Source organism: Pseudopipra pipra, chromosome 28 (assembly GCF_036250125.1).
Source record: "Pseudopipra pipra isolate bDixPip1 chromosome 28, bDixPip1.hap1, whole genome shotgun sequence".
Lineage (NCBI taxonomy): Eukaryota > Metazoa > Chordata > Aves > Passeriformes > Pipridae > Pseudopipra > Pseudopipra pipra.
Window position 1 is genome coordinate 4,588,102 of NC_087576.1, and position 14,463 is coordinate 4,602,564.

At 48.1% G+C, this 14,463-nt stretch overlaps 1 protein-coding gene across 1 annotated transcript in view; it reads left to right on the plus strand.

Annotated features, from left to right (window-relative positions):
* The window catches only part of ANTXR1 (ANTXR cell adhesion molecule 1), a 106,236-nt gene that overhangs the window by 27,332 nt on the left and 64,441 nt on the right, over positions 1-14,463 (plus strand). Inside the window, exons 10-12 of the mRNA XM_064637742.1 lie at positions 2,138-2,236; positions 10,279-10,348; positions 10,626-10,704. Coding sequence (XP_064493812.1) covers positions 2,138-2,236; positions 10,279-10,348; positions 10,626-10,704 — 248 coding nt within the window. The remainder of the gene's footprint in view (positions 1-2,137; positions 2,237-10,278; positions 10,349-10,625; positions 10,705-14,463) is intronic.

Sequence of the window (14,463 nt, forward strand, 5' to 3'; positions counted from 1 at the left end):
ATCTTTAATGCTTTGTCAGTTGATTCATCACTCCCATTCCTTGTGCCTTAGGGAAGGCAGGGTGGGCACAGCTGTACCCAGCAGAGTCAGCTGAGAGGAAATGCAGAGAGGTTTAATATAAACTCTTCACATCAGAAATTGGCCAGTACTTCACAAGAGGAGCAATGTTATCCTTGAAAAATGCCTGTAGTTATTTAGATCCTCAATTCAAAGGCCCGGTTTCCAAGTTTGGGCAAATAGTCCATTGCTCTCAGACTGCAGGGAGTTTAATCTTTTAGGGCTCTGAGAGTAATGAAAGTGCCATTGACTATGAAAATTATGTGCATTAGTGTCTTTAAAATAAATGTTTGCAGATGTAGCTGTGACACCTCGTGTTTTTGTGTTTCTGTGCACATCCTTGGAGAGTGGTGGCAGTTTTTTCCTCTTTTTTTTTCTTTTGCAAGGAGGAAACATGTGGGCTCTGTGTTACCTGAGGCCACTCTTGTGCTGCTGACCAGTCCCAGAAACTGCAGGAATTAATTTCATCATTCTGGAACGGCAGTTTCTGGATGATTTGGCTTTGCAGGGTGAACTGTACAGTTCATTTCAGCCTCAAGCAGAGCCAGGGTCTCCATGGCCCAGCTGACATCACTGATACAGGTCTTTGACTGTACTTGAACTCTCATTCCCCAGCAGTTGAGACTTCTGTGATTTCTCTTAAGGATTCACCAGCCCCCACACTCCAGAACAGAGCTCTTGTCCCCCCTCCCTATTCTTCCCAAATGCTCTCAGACAACACACAATGGGCCTGTGAGCAGCTTCCCTGGCTGGATGTGCTGGGATGATTTGCAACTTGGCTGTAAACGAGCGGGACCTGGAAGAGAGCCCAGATTCCAGAGCAAAGCTGCTTTTTCTGACAAGTACAGTGCACGGGTCCTTGGGGGAGATGAAAGGAGATGAGGACTGTAAAATGCAAAGGGGAGAAATCTGAACCTGCAAAACCTCAGTCCCTTGGTGCTCCTGGGGACTCTAAACCAGGGTGGTGTCCCTGGAGCACTGAGGTCACTCCTGCCTTGTCTTGAGGTTACTCCTGCCTTGTCTTGGGCAGTGAAACATTCTGTGTTCAAATCACATTCCCCAGCCAAACTTGAGTGGGGATTAGCTGAGTGACTCTCCCAGATAGTCACAGGAATTGTGGGGGCTGTTTCCTCGCCCTGGGGAGCAGCAGAGCCGAGTCCCTGGATCTGCTGCCAGGACTGCTCTGGGACTGTGGCCCCGAGTCAAAAGCTGAGAGTCTGAAGTGGTGCTTTCCTTGCAAGGCATTCTTCATGCTGGAGGCTGCAGGAAGTCCATAAACCTTTCCCAGTCCTAGGCTGAAGTAATTGGAATATCAAGGGATGGTAGAGAGTGGTCTCAAAGGCTGGTGAGGATGTGATCTCATTGCTCAGCCCTGCCTGCTCCGAAAGGCACCGCTCAGCTCAGGGCTCAGGTGTTTGTGACTGTCCTTGGTGCTCCCTGCTGGCACCCACAGCCTCTGGAGACCCTGTGGAGTTGGTCTGGGAAAACAGCAAAGAGGAAGACTTGGGGAAATGCCCACAGACTCTGAGATCAGACTTTGTCCAGAGATTGAAACCTTGTTCTGTTGATAAAATCCCCTGTCATCGTATGGAAATGAGTCCAGTCAAGGCCTCGTGGTGGTTGCACAGCAGTAGGGCAGGACATGACAAAACTCAGGGCAACTGACACGATTTTGGGAAAGTAACACTTAAACTTCTCCAAATTATCTGGCACTAGAAGATTTTTTTCCTTTCCATGGAAAGATACTTCTGCCTTTCTTCACCCAAAATTTTCTGCCATTTAAACCTTCTCCGTAGCACAGGCCACCTGGGGAGGGCAAAGCTCAATGTCCCCAAAGCTTCCTGTTTTCACTGCAAGTCTGTTAAAATGCCTCTGTAGTGAATTGTTTCCTGTTTCTAAAAATTCAACCTGGAATTGGGTAGGGAGAGAGTGGAAGTTCAATTTTTAACCATTTTCAAACTTAAAAGTTGTTCAGCTGTGAGCTCAAGAGATAGGAAGTGAAAACTTTGGAGATGTGCCTTGTCTAAATGACCTTTCCTTGCCTTGCTCTGTATGAAGTCCAATGCCTGTTCTCCTGCAGAGTCCTTCCAGGTGGTGGTGAGAGGGAATGGATTCCGACACGCCCGCAATGTCGACCGAGTGCTCTGCAGCTTCAGGATCAACGACACCGTCACTCTCAGTGAGCTGCTCTCTTTTCTTTTATTCTCCTACTCTGCACTGGCAGGACATTTGGGATCTTGATTGTGAAAGCAGTAATTATGGGACTCAGCTTTTAATTTGCAGAATGCAGAAGGGATTGTTTTTTTAAGAGGAAAATCGCTGGTGGCAATTCCTGTGCTGTGACAGCAAGCATGTGAAGCTCGAGGGGGATGAAAATATAGAAGACAAGAATCTTGTCTGTAAAGAGCATCAATATGTGTCTTGCTGGGCTGTGTGCAGGGAGATCAGGGGTGTTTCTCTCCTTACCTGTGTTTTGTGGCACTCAGAGGGCCTGGTCCTGCAGCTCAGCTGCACACGGTTGTTGGGACTGTGTTGGAGCAGTGGCTCAGGCATTGCTGGGCTGCTGTGGAAGCTCAGAAAAATGTTCCCTCTACAGTTGCCCCAGCAGAAGAACTGAAGCAAGAGAAGCAAATTAGCCCCCAAGTGTCTCTTGGTGAAGTGCAGGGGGAGCACTGAGCTGGCAGAACTAAGGACCCCTCTGCTCTCACCTGGTGTGCCTGGAGCCAGAGCTGGCAGCACCAGTGACAGCAGAACTCAGCTTCCCTAGCATGGAATGTGTGCAGAAGCTGATCGTTCTGGAGGCAGTCCTGACCCTTTCCAGCATAATGTGTTAATTAGTTTCTCACATCTGGAAGTCTAATGGCTCAGTGCTGCACATGCTCGTGCTCTGAGCATCAGTGTGCTTTGCTGCTTGGAGCAGGAGAAGTTGGCCAAGGCTGCTTGCCCTGTTTGGGATACCAAGGAGCATTCAGGGCAGGTGGAGGACAGTGAGTGCTTGTAGCTGGTCCTGAAAGGCTTTTGTGCTGTTGCATTTACTCCTCTTAGTAGGCAGGTTCTGGACTTGCCCACCCTTGTGCCACCAAGCAGAAAGTTTGACTGGCTGTGGGTCACGTTTGCTTGAGTCAGATATGGTGAGTGTTGAGCATGGGAAGAGCAGAAGCTGGAGGGCTCTGGAGCCAGGCATTCATTCCTTTAAACATCCTAAAGCCTTCACTGGGAATGTCATCCATCAGCTTTCCACTGTTCAGTGCCCTGTCTGTGGACTCACAGACACATCCAGCGCTGCCAATGGGAGGAACTGTGAGTGAGGGTTCCCTCACCCCCCAGCACTGTGAGCTGGGGGGGAGGAGAGGGGGGAGACTCCTTCCTCACTCTCTCTGTGCTGACTGCTTGTCTGGATGAGTTTTTTGTGGTATCTCTCATCTTCATTTCACAGGAGTTGTCAGGAAAGATCAGCTTATCTTAATGCAGCCCCTGAGTTTTTTTATTTGAAGCTGCCTTCCTGTGTCCACAAAATAACTGTGGAAAATGAGGATAAAGGGCAGATATGTTTCCTGCCCTGTGCCCTGATGCATTCCTGGTGTCCTGAATTGCTCCAGAGGTGAAAAGTGAGCTCACTGTCCTTGGCACTGCACCAAGACCTCTCCGTGTGTCCTGCACAGCCCCGGATTGTTTGGGGCAGTGACATGGCCACAAACCCAAGTTCTGAGTTCCACCCACCCCCTGACTGAGGGAACTCAGTAGTTGCTCATCAGTGGTCCCAGACCCAGGTCTCTCCAGGTGGGACTGGCCCAGCTCTGTTGGGTTTAAGTTGCTCTGTGAGATAAGTCCCAAAACGTGCAGTCCCAACCCGCTGCTCCTTGGGACATCCAACTGCAAACAGCCCACCACGAGAGTCAACTGAGTGAGGACTGTATGGACAGCTCATGGAGCTTGGATAGCTCAGCTGTCTTTGTTTGCTTGAAGCCTCTCAGCCTCCGATGGTATCAGGGAGGGAGGTATTTTTACAGATAACACTAAGCCAGCAGTTCCTGAAACCTTAAATTATCCCAGATGAGATGTAGTGAGCACAGCTAGGACGTGCTGAGGTTAAAGGCATGAGCTAATGGGGTTTTATTGGGATTGTTGGCAGAGAAAAGTGGCAGGTGAAGAGAGCAGCGACTCATAATGTTCATAGCTATGGGATAAAAAAAAGAACATCTGTAGAAGCCATGAGGAATATTTGGCTGAGCAGAACTGTAATCAGATGCATGTTCAGCAGCAGGGTGTTCCTGCCAGCAGCAGGACCTGGGAGAATTGGTTTCAGCCTGCACAGAGTTAAAAGTGATTATCCAGTGTAGTGACTTATGACTGCTCTGTGGTGCTAAAATGTCTGTGTCTGCCCAGATTGTGCAGGATCCAGCCAAGACAGTTCTGGGCAGGGAGGTGAGCTCTGTCCTGGGCAATTTAAAACTGAATAGAGAGATGAAAGGTTGGTGAAGAACCAGCAGGCACCACAGCAGAGGTGCTGCATTCTAGTGGATGCTCTGGATGCTTGGCCAAGCCCCAGCCTTTGCACAAATTGGCCTGATTTTTCTTTTTTCAGACACTGGGAGCAGGACTGTGCCAGGTATCAACAAAGAGTGAGGTGTGTGGGGAAATGTATCTCCGAACTGCCCAACAAATGTCTTCTAAAAGTTGTTTTCTGTTTTTAAAGCCTTTCAGATTGCTCCATTTTCCCCATCTTTCTTTTTTGTGATATCTTCTTTACTTTCTTGCAGCCTGATCACTCTTAGCACAGGAATATTTTGCTTTGCTGTTCAACTTTCTAATCCCTGATTTCCCCACTTGATCATGTCACTTTAACCCTCCTCTGAACCTTTCCTTTTTATTTTCTAGCAGTAGCTTTTCTCTTTCCACTGTGGTACCAGAGAATGTCCATCACTGTGTACAAACTCCACTAGGTGTTTTGGGGAGTGTGACCTTTGTGAGGGACACAACATATGCCTTTAATGTTTCCTGAGTGAGAACATGCACCAAGGGCAGCTTGGCATCCTGGTTTGAGGGGTGGCCCAAGTCATTGTTTGGCAAAGAATACAAAACCAGAAGGAATGGTCACACTTCCCTCAATGCTCTCCCAGCCTCCAACAAACTGCAGTGTCAGAACCTTTAACCAGGATTCCTGTGCCTTTGCCTCCAGCAGAATTCCCTGCAGCTGCCCAGGCTGAGTGTGGAGGAACAAGCCCAGGGCATCAGGACACTTGGGCTGAGAGAGGAGGAGAATCCCTGTGCAGTGTGAGGGCTTTGCCAGGCTCACCCAGTGACCCTGTGTGCTGCTGGGGGACCAGGGGGGTCTCTTACTGTGGCACCAGCTGCTCATGGGGCAGCTCTGGGCTTGGAGCTGCTGCAGGAAGGCCAGGGAGGGACCTGCTGTGGGGCAGCACGTGCTGCTCCTGAGCTGCCAGCTGTGAGCAGGAGCAGATGAAGGCTGGGTGCTGTGCCAGGGTCTGTTTGCAGCCTCAAGGCTGTGACTGCTCATCCAACAGTTGTTTGCTCAGCACGTGAACCCATCAGAGGAAAAGTGAGTCCTTCCAAATCCCTTCTCTCCATCTCGAGACTGTTCTGGATGTGATATCACTGTTCTGTGCTTATCTGTCTGTTCTCCATCCCCTAACTCTGCTCTCAATGGCTTTGGCATTCAGAGCTCATGTATCCCTACACAAAGCAGAGCAATTACAGCCTGATCTCAATGTGGTTTTCATTACAGCATTAACAAAACATTTCTTATTTATGGGCCTCTCTTGTAGGCAGTTTCTCCAGCTCAGAGAGTGTTCCAGTGTCTTCCTGCATTCCCAGCTCCCCACAAAATGGGTTTGAAATACAAACTTTACTTGCAGAGTTGTCACAGAGAGTGGCATGAGAGGAGGACTCAGCCAAGAGGAAAAGAGACTGTAAGCAGGGGAGAGAATTAGGGAGGTATTTTGGCTCATCTGAGGGGACAAAGGGACAATGGAAGTGCTCAGGGTGACTCGAGGCTGTCAGCTCACCTGGGATGGGGTACAGAGAACAGCCTTCCTAGCACAGGAGTTCCCCAGGGAGTCTGCAGGAGAGCAGCCAGTGTCCCACCCCACCTGAGCTGGACTGGTCTCACAGATAAGTCTCCTCTCCTGCAGAAACAGGAAACTGGGGCAAAGCATCTTCTGAGATGTGCTTTAGTTGAATGCAAATCCTAAATACAGGGACAGCAGAAGGAAATTGTTAGTCTGTGATATAGGGGAAATTTGGCAAATAGCTTTTGCAGCCTCTTCTGGACTAAAATATTGCTGATGCTGCGAGTCCAGCAGTCAGCGCTTGCAAGACTGCAGTGGCAGTTTGGAAATGCTGGGCTTTCCTAAACCCCTCTGGGAGGGTCCTTGCAGCCAGATTTCAGGGCACTGGTTGGGTCTTGGGTGAACCACTAACTAAGGAGAAGGCTGTTAATTTGGTTTTATGGCTAAAAGAAAATGCTACTCTCTGTTTGGTCACCTTTTGGGTTTTTGTACCTCTCTTTCATTGAGGTTTCTCTTCTGTATTAGAGCATCATGCCTATATTGAGGCTTTTATCATTATGGTTGGGAAGTATTCCAAGTCCTGGCTTGCCAAAAGGTTACACCCTGCTAATGGCATAAGAAACTATTCACTGTTGCTGGGAATAATAGATTTTACAGGCTACAGATAGTTGTTAAAGGTGTAGGAGTGCTGGGTAGGGAACTACAGGGATCTGTGCAGTATCAGGCATCTTGTTGAAAGGGCATTCACAGCAAATGGATGTGGTTTATGAGAGGTTTGACCCTTCATTTGTGCACACCCTTCATTTTGAATGGCTCAGGCCTCAGGACTGGCTGGTTTGAGTTGTCTGTGGGTTTGTCATGTCCTGTTTTATACAGTGAGAACTTTATTTTGCCTGGAGGAGGGATTAGAGGGCCGCAGGTAGGGAGCAGGTTGTGCCATTACTGAGGGCAGCCCTTCTCAGAAGTGCAGCATTGCAGTGTTTCCTGAAGATGTCCAAGCTCTGCCTGCAGTGTCTGAGAGGTGAGCAGGGCCTGGGCATCCCTTCCATAAAACTGTCAGAGGAGGCAGAGTGATTCCTGCACCATTCCCTGAGCAGCCCCAAGCCAAGAACCCAAATGACGTCCTGGGCAGGAAACTCAGCGACACGGAGTCGAGCGCTCCGCCCTCCCTTCCACAGCCCTGCCACCAGCACTGTCAGCGGAGAGCAGGCCAAACCACAAAATCCACATTCTGGCACGAGCTCTGGAGTTTGGGAGCACTCAGCCCCATCTCTCACTGCTCTGGGATGCAGCGAGTTTGTTCCGTAGCAGACACGAACCGCGTCCTTCTCCCAAACGCATCCCGCAGATCCGACGCGAGGGCAGACGAGAAGTGTTGTTTTGTTTGGTTTCCCTACGTGAGTTTTCCAGGAAGGAGTCAGATGGCCAGAGTTATGCAAACCAAATGGATCTTCTTTTGTTTAGAGCAAAGGAAAATAGTCCCTCATTTTTGCGGTGGAACACAAACATTCTCCAAACAAACTAATCTCTCCCTGTAGCCAGCCTGGCCAGCCTTGAGCTCCCTCGTGGGACTGCGGGGCTGATAAACTTTCTAGAGAGGCATGGACTGATGCAAGTTGGGGGTGGGAAGGGAGAGAAAGAGAAACAAAAACCTAATGAGATCTAAGTAAAAGGCCTTGCAAGATGAAGCAGCTTTTGTTCTAGTGAATGCTGGCACAGGGATGTCTTTGGCCTTGGCTGCCAGAGTTAGCAAAGGAGAAAACAAGACATTGGTCTTCATTTTCTTGGCATGTGTGCGCTGAGACAATGTCATAAATTTATGGGAGTTAATGATATCTTCATAAATCAGGGTGAGAACAGCACTGTGGGGCCAGATGAGCCACCACTGCACATCTGCCTGGAGTGGGAAATGCTGCTGCCTTGGCTTGGTAACTCCACTGCAAACCCAGGGCCTGCATGTGCTGCAAGGTCCCCACAAGCCCAGAGCTGGGCTGGAGGAGATGCAAAGTGTGTAGGGGGGGTGGGATTACTGCTCTGCACCCTTTGAATGCCTGTGTTCTGCCTGCCATGCCCTGTGATAGGAAGCATCTCCTGGAGTGTGGGGCTGGCAAAGGAATACCCTGTGCTAAGATCAGCTGCTCCTGATGTTCAGCATACTGGAAATGTTCCTGCACGTTCTTGCACTGAGGCTGTGGGAAGACAGCACTAATCTGGCACTTTCCAGGCCAAGAGCTGGAGCAGGGATCTAGAGGGATCCCAGGAGCTCTGAGCCATGGGGCAGAACCAAAGCCAGGCTGTGGAAACCATGTGTCTGCCCAAAATGTTTCATGTTCAGCTGTTGGCCTGGGTCAAAGAGTCCCTGACAAAACAACTGCTGTGGGTAACCCAGAAATTCAAGTGTGTATGTGTAGGCATGGGATTTGCTGGAAACTGGAGAACGTCAGGGAAGGTTACAACTTTTCATTACCATTTTTTTTCTTTTTTTAATGGAGTGTAAAAAATAAACAGTTCCTAACCTGCCTGAGAAAATCTCCTTTTATATTGCTACCAAAGCCAAAAAATACACCAGTATGAAATAGGGATTCTAATGTGTGACAGGAGTTACCAGAGCAATACTTCTGCTTTCTAAAACTCTGTATTTGGTGGGAACCTCTTCTAGGAATGTCTGGGAAGGAATGCTTGGCTTGGTGAGTCCTGCTTCTGCATGAGGGGGCAGACTGTTGCAGTCAGTACTTCTTTGTGCCTCATTCACTGCAGTAAATTGGGCTGCATGACCCTGATTGTGTGGGAACCCCCTGAGCTGACACTGGGGTCAGGGCCAGGGTCAGTAGTGCTCTGCTGCTGGTGCCCTGGTCAGCATTAGACACCATCTATGTGGACAAACTCACCTCGGCAGCCAAGGGAAGGAGGAACAAGGCTCACAGCTGATGCAGAAAGTGCTTTGGAGAAGTTTGCCATGTTCTCTTTGGCTTGTGTCTCCTCATGGCTTTTCCTCTTTCCACTGGCACCTGAAATGGAGTCGTAACTTGCACAAGTTTCCTCAAAAGCAAAAGACCAGTTGGCCAGAACAGTTCAGCTCTTCATTCCATGGCTAAATGTCTTGATTAAACTTTCATCCTTGCTCCTTTCCTTTCTTGGTGCTGCCAGTGGGGCACTGGGCACTGACCTTGCTCCCCTGTGTGTTCTGAGCACCCTGGGAATTAATTCAGTGCAAGATGCAGTTGTGAAGAGACTTTAGATGGTCTGAGAGCCAGGGTTTGTGTTTGTGATGTCAAATAGCTCAGCAAGAGGGTGGTGAATTGTGCTCCTGTTCCACGGTGGCCCTGTAGAATGAACATCCCATCCATCCTCAGGGTACAGAGATAACACTGAAGGTGAGGTTTGAAACCTGCAAGTCTGAGAGGGGATTTCAAACAGAATAAAATGTTTAACTGGAAAATGTTAGGAAGCTGGTAGTATTTGGCAACAGCTCATTTCAGGTCTATAAGCATTCCTGTGAAGGCCCTTGAGGTGGTCATGGGTACAGCTGGTAGAAAGATTTCTGATGCAGGGACATGCTTCTGGAAATGCTGATCCAGCAAATCAATCCTTCCTGTGGAATGTTTTGGTTTCCAGTCCAAAAAACAACCACCACCCAGCCTGTCTGCCTGGTTTTCTGTCAATCTGCCCCATCTCTAATCAGCTGGCAAATGGGCTGGGAAGTTCCTTGGGATCCCCATCTATCTGATTACCTTGGGATCACCATCTGTCTGACTTAAGTCTACAGAAGAAGAATATTAGTTAATGTTCCTGTTTCCCAGGCAATTGCCTGTTGATAATTTTTCTCACTCCACATTTAAACCCACAGTATAATTCGGGCTGACAGGTTTAATTTAGTTCAGATGCATCTGCCTAAAAGTGCAAATTTTCCCATAGTACACGATTTTCTTTGCTTTGATATTTGCAATTATATGTAACCTGCTGCAACTCCCCATGGGCTCCTGTACAGAGTGGCTGTGATCCTGGCCCCTGACCTTCCAAAAAGCTCTGTACCTTCAGCTGTGTTGTGGCTCAGATAAGTGACACGGCTCTTCAACCACCACAGTGTTTGACCTCGTTTATGTACCAAGAGTGAGGAAAACCTTTATTTAACCTGCTCTTTCAGGGCCGGATTACTGATCAGGTAATAAATCCCAGTATTTCTCTTTTCCAGATGAGAAGCCCTTTGTGGTGGAAGACACCTACCTGCTGTGCCCAGCACCTGTGCTGCGCGAAGTTGGCATGTATGTTTTTGCCACTCAAATATTTACTTTGCCTGTGGAAAGATGAGTGTGGGTCACTTTGTTATGTTCTGCTGCTCTTGTATAGATCTAATGCTGACGTTATCTCGTGCTCATTGTGTTAATTGGCATTAATTATGCACTGGAGCACAGGGGCAAGTGCACCACCAGTGGGAATTAACCTGTACAAAAGGCTCTTCAGCCCGGGTTGCACTGGATGGTGTCAAGCAGAGGGTTGGGGACCAGCTGGCCTGACTTGGTTCTTGTGGTTCCTTTCCAGGGAAGCAGCTCTTCAAGTCAGTATGAACGATGGGTTGAGCTTCATCTCCAGCTCCGTCATCATCTCCAGCACACACTGTGTAAGTCTGGACCCAAGGGCCTGAGATGATTCCGGGGGGGTGGAACTCAACTGCAGGTGTTTGTTCCAGCAGGTGTAGGGCTGCCCAGTTGGGTCAGCCTGGTTGGGAAGGACCTGTTTTCCCCTTTCAGGTGAGTTTGGGTGCTTGGTAATATGACATTTTGTATATCCTCTGAGCCACAACGTGGCAAAGCTCTTGAGCCTTCGGTAAATGCCTCAAACGACTCCTCTGCTGTGGGACTGGCAGAGCCCTGGAGGGGTCTGTGCCTGCTTGTCCACTGCCCAGGGAACAAGCAGCAGCTCTGCTGCTGTGTTTCCTCTGCAGCAATGGTGCTGCTCATTGTGGAAGAAGTGTGGCAGTTGGGATCAGACCCTTTGTCTGGAAACCACCAGTGTGGTGGCCAAAAATGTGGTGGATTCTCCCCTGAAGTAGCTGACTTGTGGCTGCATCCTTCCTTGCCAGTGGGGAATTGCTGCACTCAGGCTCTGCTGGAATGAGGATGATGAAACCATTTCCAACTCACAGTGTTGCTGGAGATGCTGCTTCTACTGAGTCATGGCTGTTGGGAGCAGGGCATGGAATGTCTCGTGCTGGAGGAGGTAGAGGAGGAATTCACTTGGAGCTCAGAGCAATCCTTTCTGCTTCAGCTTTATCCGTCTGTGGGAAGGCCTATCATGGCACAGGCCATTGGTGAAGCAGTGCTTTACTTCTCCTGTGAACTGACAAACCAGTTTTTGGGAAGCCAGAGTAGTCTTGCCAGAAAGACTTAGAAGTCTGTGCCCAGCCTGCTTTTGTCCCTGCCCAGTAAAGGCCTGCTGTGTTCCTGAGCAGAACAAGGGCAAGGCCAAGTTGTGTAACATGGGGGCACCAGAAGTGTTCTGTGTCCACAAAGGCTGAGCCAACAGCTGAGAAAAGTCTTTTGTGTCACTCGAACTTGATCCTTGTTCAACAAGGACAAGATTGTACAGGGAGACAGTTTTCAGAGCTTACAGGAGGGGTTGTATTCCAAAAGTGACAAAGATTTCCTTATGCCTTAAAAGAAGGCAGTTTATTTGAGTAGTTAATTTTTAGTTCTAGTTCACTGCTCACTGGCAAAAATGTATCTGCACATTGTCAGCAAATTCAAGGAATGTTTTCCTGTGTTTTATTCATATGAGGCAAGACCTGGGAAAGAATTCTCAGAGAAAAATGATTCCTTCCTCATATGTTTTCTTCCAGAGATGGAATTATCATGTGTAGATGATAGGGGATGAAATATCTCCTTCTCTTCTATTGTTTAATAGCTGTAAGGAAACCTTTGCAAGTGCCTGTGCTCCCTGGCACTGCCCTGCACAGGCACTCTGGTGCCTCCAGACTGTGAAGCTGCATTTGCAGTGCAGCTGAGCAGCCAAAATTCCAACCCAGATCCTGCATCCAAACCTAAATTCAGTGGCTGCTTCGAAAATTATATCACAGCCTTCACTAATCGAGGAAGTTTCTCCTGGGTAAACACATGTTTTGTCTTTGTAGTAGTGTTTGATGTTTCAAATTATTTTTAAATATGAAGCTGTTTGCTGAGACTGCAATGCTCTCTTTAATTAGGGTTACGAGGGCTCCAGACCTGAAAATGCCCCTCGACAAAATGTCACCAAATGACTTGTTTAATTGATTTCAGACCTGGAAGTTGGATCTGTTTGAAGATCTGCAGCTGAAGTGAGAGTTGGAGATGTGGGGAATGAAGGGATGGTAGCACACAGGGTTACCAGGTTTTCTTCCCTGTGTGCAAACCAGGAATCAGTGCTTTGGGTTTGTGCTGTATTTCAGAAATGATCGGATTTGGAAAGAGGTCTGGAGTGTTGTCTCCAAAAAGCTTCCCAGATGGCAGTGATGGAAGTGGCAGTGCCACACTTGCTGTGCTGCAAATGCCTCAACCCCCAAAGCCATCATTGCTCCCCAGAATTGCTGCTTAATGGCAGAAGGAACAAAGCAAGGGTCTCAATGGCCTGGAAAGCTTCGCCACTTATTTTCTTAGGCAACTCCACAACAAAACCTTCCTGTGCAACATGTAAATAATCTGCAAATATCCCATTTTCCCTATAGCAATAGCTGGCATGTTCTAGCAGCTCCCCCTTTCCAAGGACTCTCTGGGGATAATCAGGGAAGAAAATTCAACTAAGAGCACAACTGAAGCAAACAGCTGCATTCCTGGCAAGGAAAGACCAAAAATGAACAGTCAGAAGAGTCAGCTGGACTTTGACTCCTAAGTTGTGGATGTAGGTACTTGAAGATCAGGACAGAGAGAGCCTAGACACTGAACTGTCTAATAAGCATTTTTATCACCCTAGCTGGCAAAAATTTTAGTGTAAGTTTTTATGGTAGGGAAATTTGGACAGTTTCTCATGGGTTAATAGGGCAAAGCTATTTTATACCAGCATAGCTCCTGCCCTTCAGTTAATATCTAAAAACTCCTTGGAATGATCAGCAAAATAAATGTCAGTTTTATTGAGCAGTAAAAAGTCTAGAAGAAAAAACACTTTTCATCTTCGACAGGTCACCTTTTGGAAAGAAATAGGGGATCAGAAGGCCTTTGCCTTTTCAGGAAGCTCATCACAGTGTAACCTGACTGCTGGGAGTGACAGGAGGGAGGAGCACCACCCACTCCTGTGCTCCCTGTGCTTCCTGACACTGAGTGCACCCGCAGAGAATGGGATACTGGGATGTTCTGCCTTGCACAGTGCCATCATTTTTGTGAGGGTGCCAGTTAAAAGTGCTTTTTGCAGACTGTGCTCCTTCAGGTTCAGTCTGAGTGTGTGGCAGGAAGTGTCTGTGTGGCCCCGTGTGTGCCTGTGCACACACCTCTGCAGGGTAAACTCACCCCACAGGGCCAAACTGAGGAGATTAATTGCAATTTTTCCCCTTGAGGTGTGAAATCTGCTACAGCATTTCAAGGGGGGGAAATGTGGGAAGGTCAGGAAGGCAGAGACATGGAATGACTGACTGAATCTGCTTCTTGATCTGAGAGACACTGAACTTCCTCTCGCTCTCCAGCATCGAGTTACACTGGTCACACCTGTCAGCATCACACTGGACCTCTCTGGGCACTGGTTGGGGTTTGGATTTTTTGTTTTGTTTAAAGGAGCCAAATGAACAGGTAAAACAGCCTCAGAGGGGCTGCCTGTGCTTCCAGACCCAGGATCTCCCTGCCTGGGCTGCAGGGGTTTGTGGTTCCTGAAAAGTGTCAGGCTGCAAGGTTTGCAGCCCAAAAAACAGTGCAAGGGTTGTTGGTTCTGTTGTATTCTGCCTTTTGTTAACTGCTTGTGCTTTCCAGTATCAGAGAACAGGCATGACTGTATGTGCTTTGTACCTCCTTCTCTGTGGGACTCAAGGAATTGCTGGTTTAGATTCCCAATGTAAAACTGCTAGAAGTGCTTAAATTTTGTTTTTTTAAAGTGAGTCTCCAGGCTTTCCTGTTACCTCACTACAGTTCCTACTGTAAAAAAGTAATTGGCTTCTCATTTAACTAAGAAAAAAAAAAAAGATGTGGAAGAGACCTGTAAAGATGCTTTTTTGGAGAGATCTTTCAGCATTTTAATTTTAAAGTACATTTTGGGAAGATTTGCAGCCACATCAAGGTGGTCTCAGCTGCCTCAGGTGGAGCACAACCTGCACTTAAAAAAATAATCAAAATTCTTCTCAGTTGGCCCAGTTCTTTTCAAGCCTGAGGGATGGAACAGGCCATGGGAGGCCTTGGGGATTTTATTTTGTTTTATTTCCTCAGGC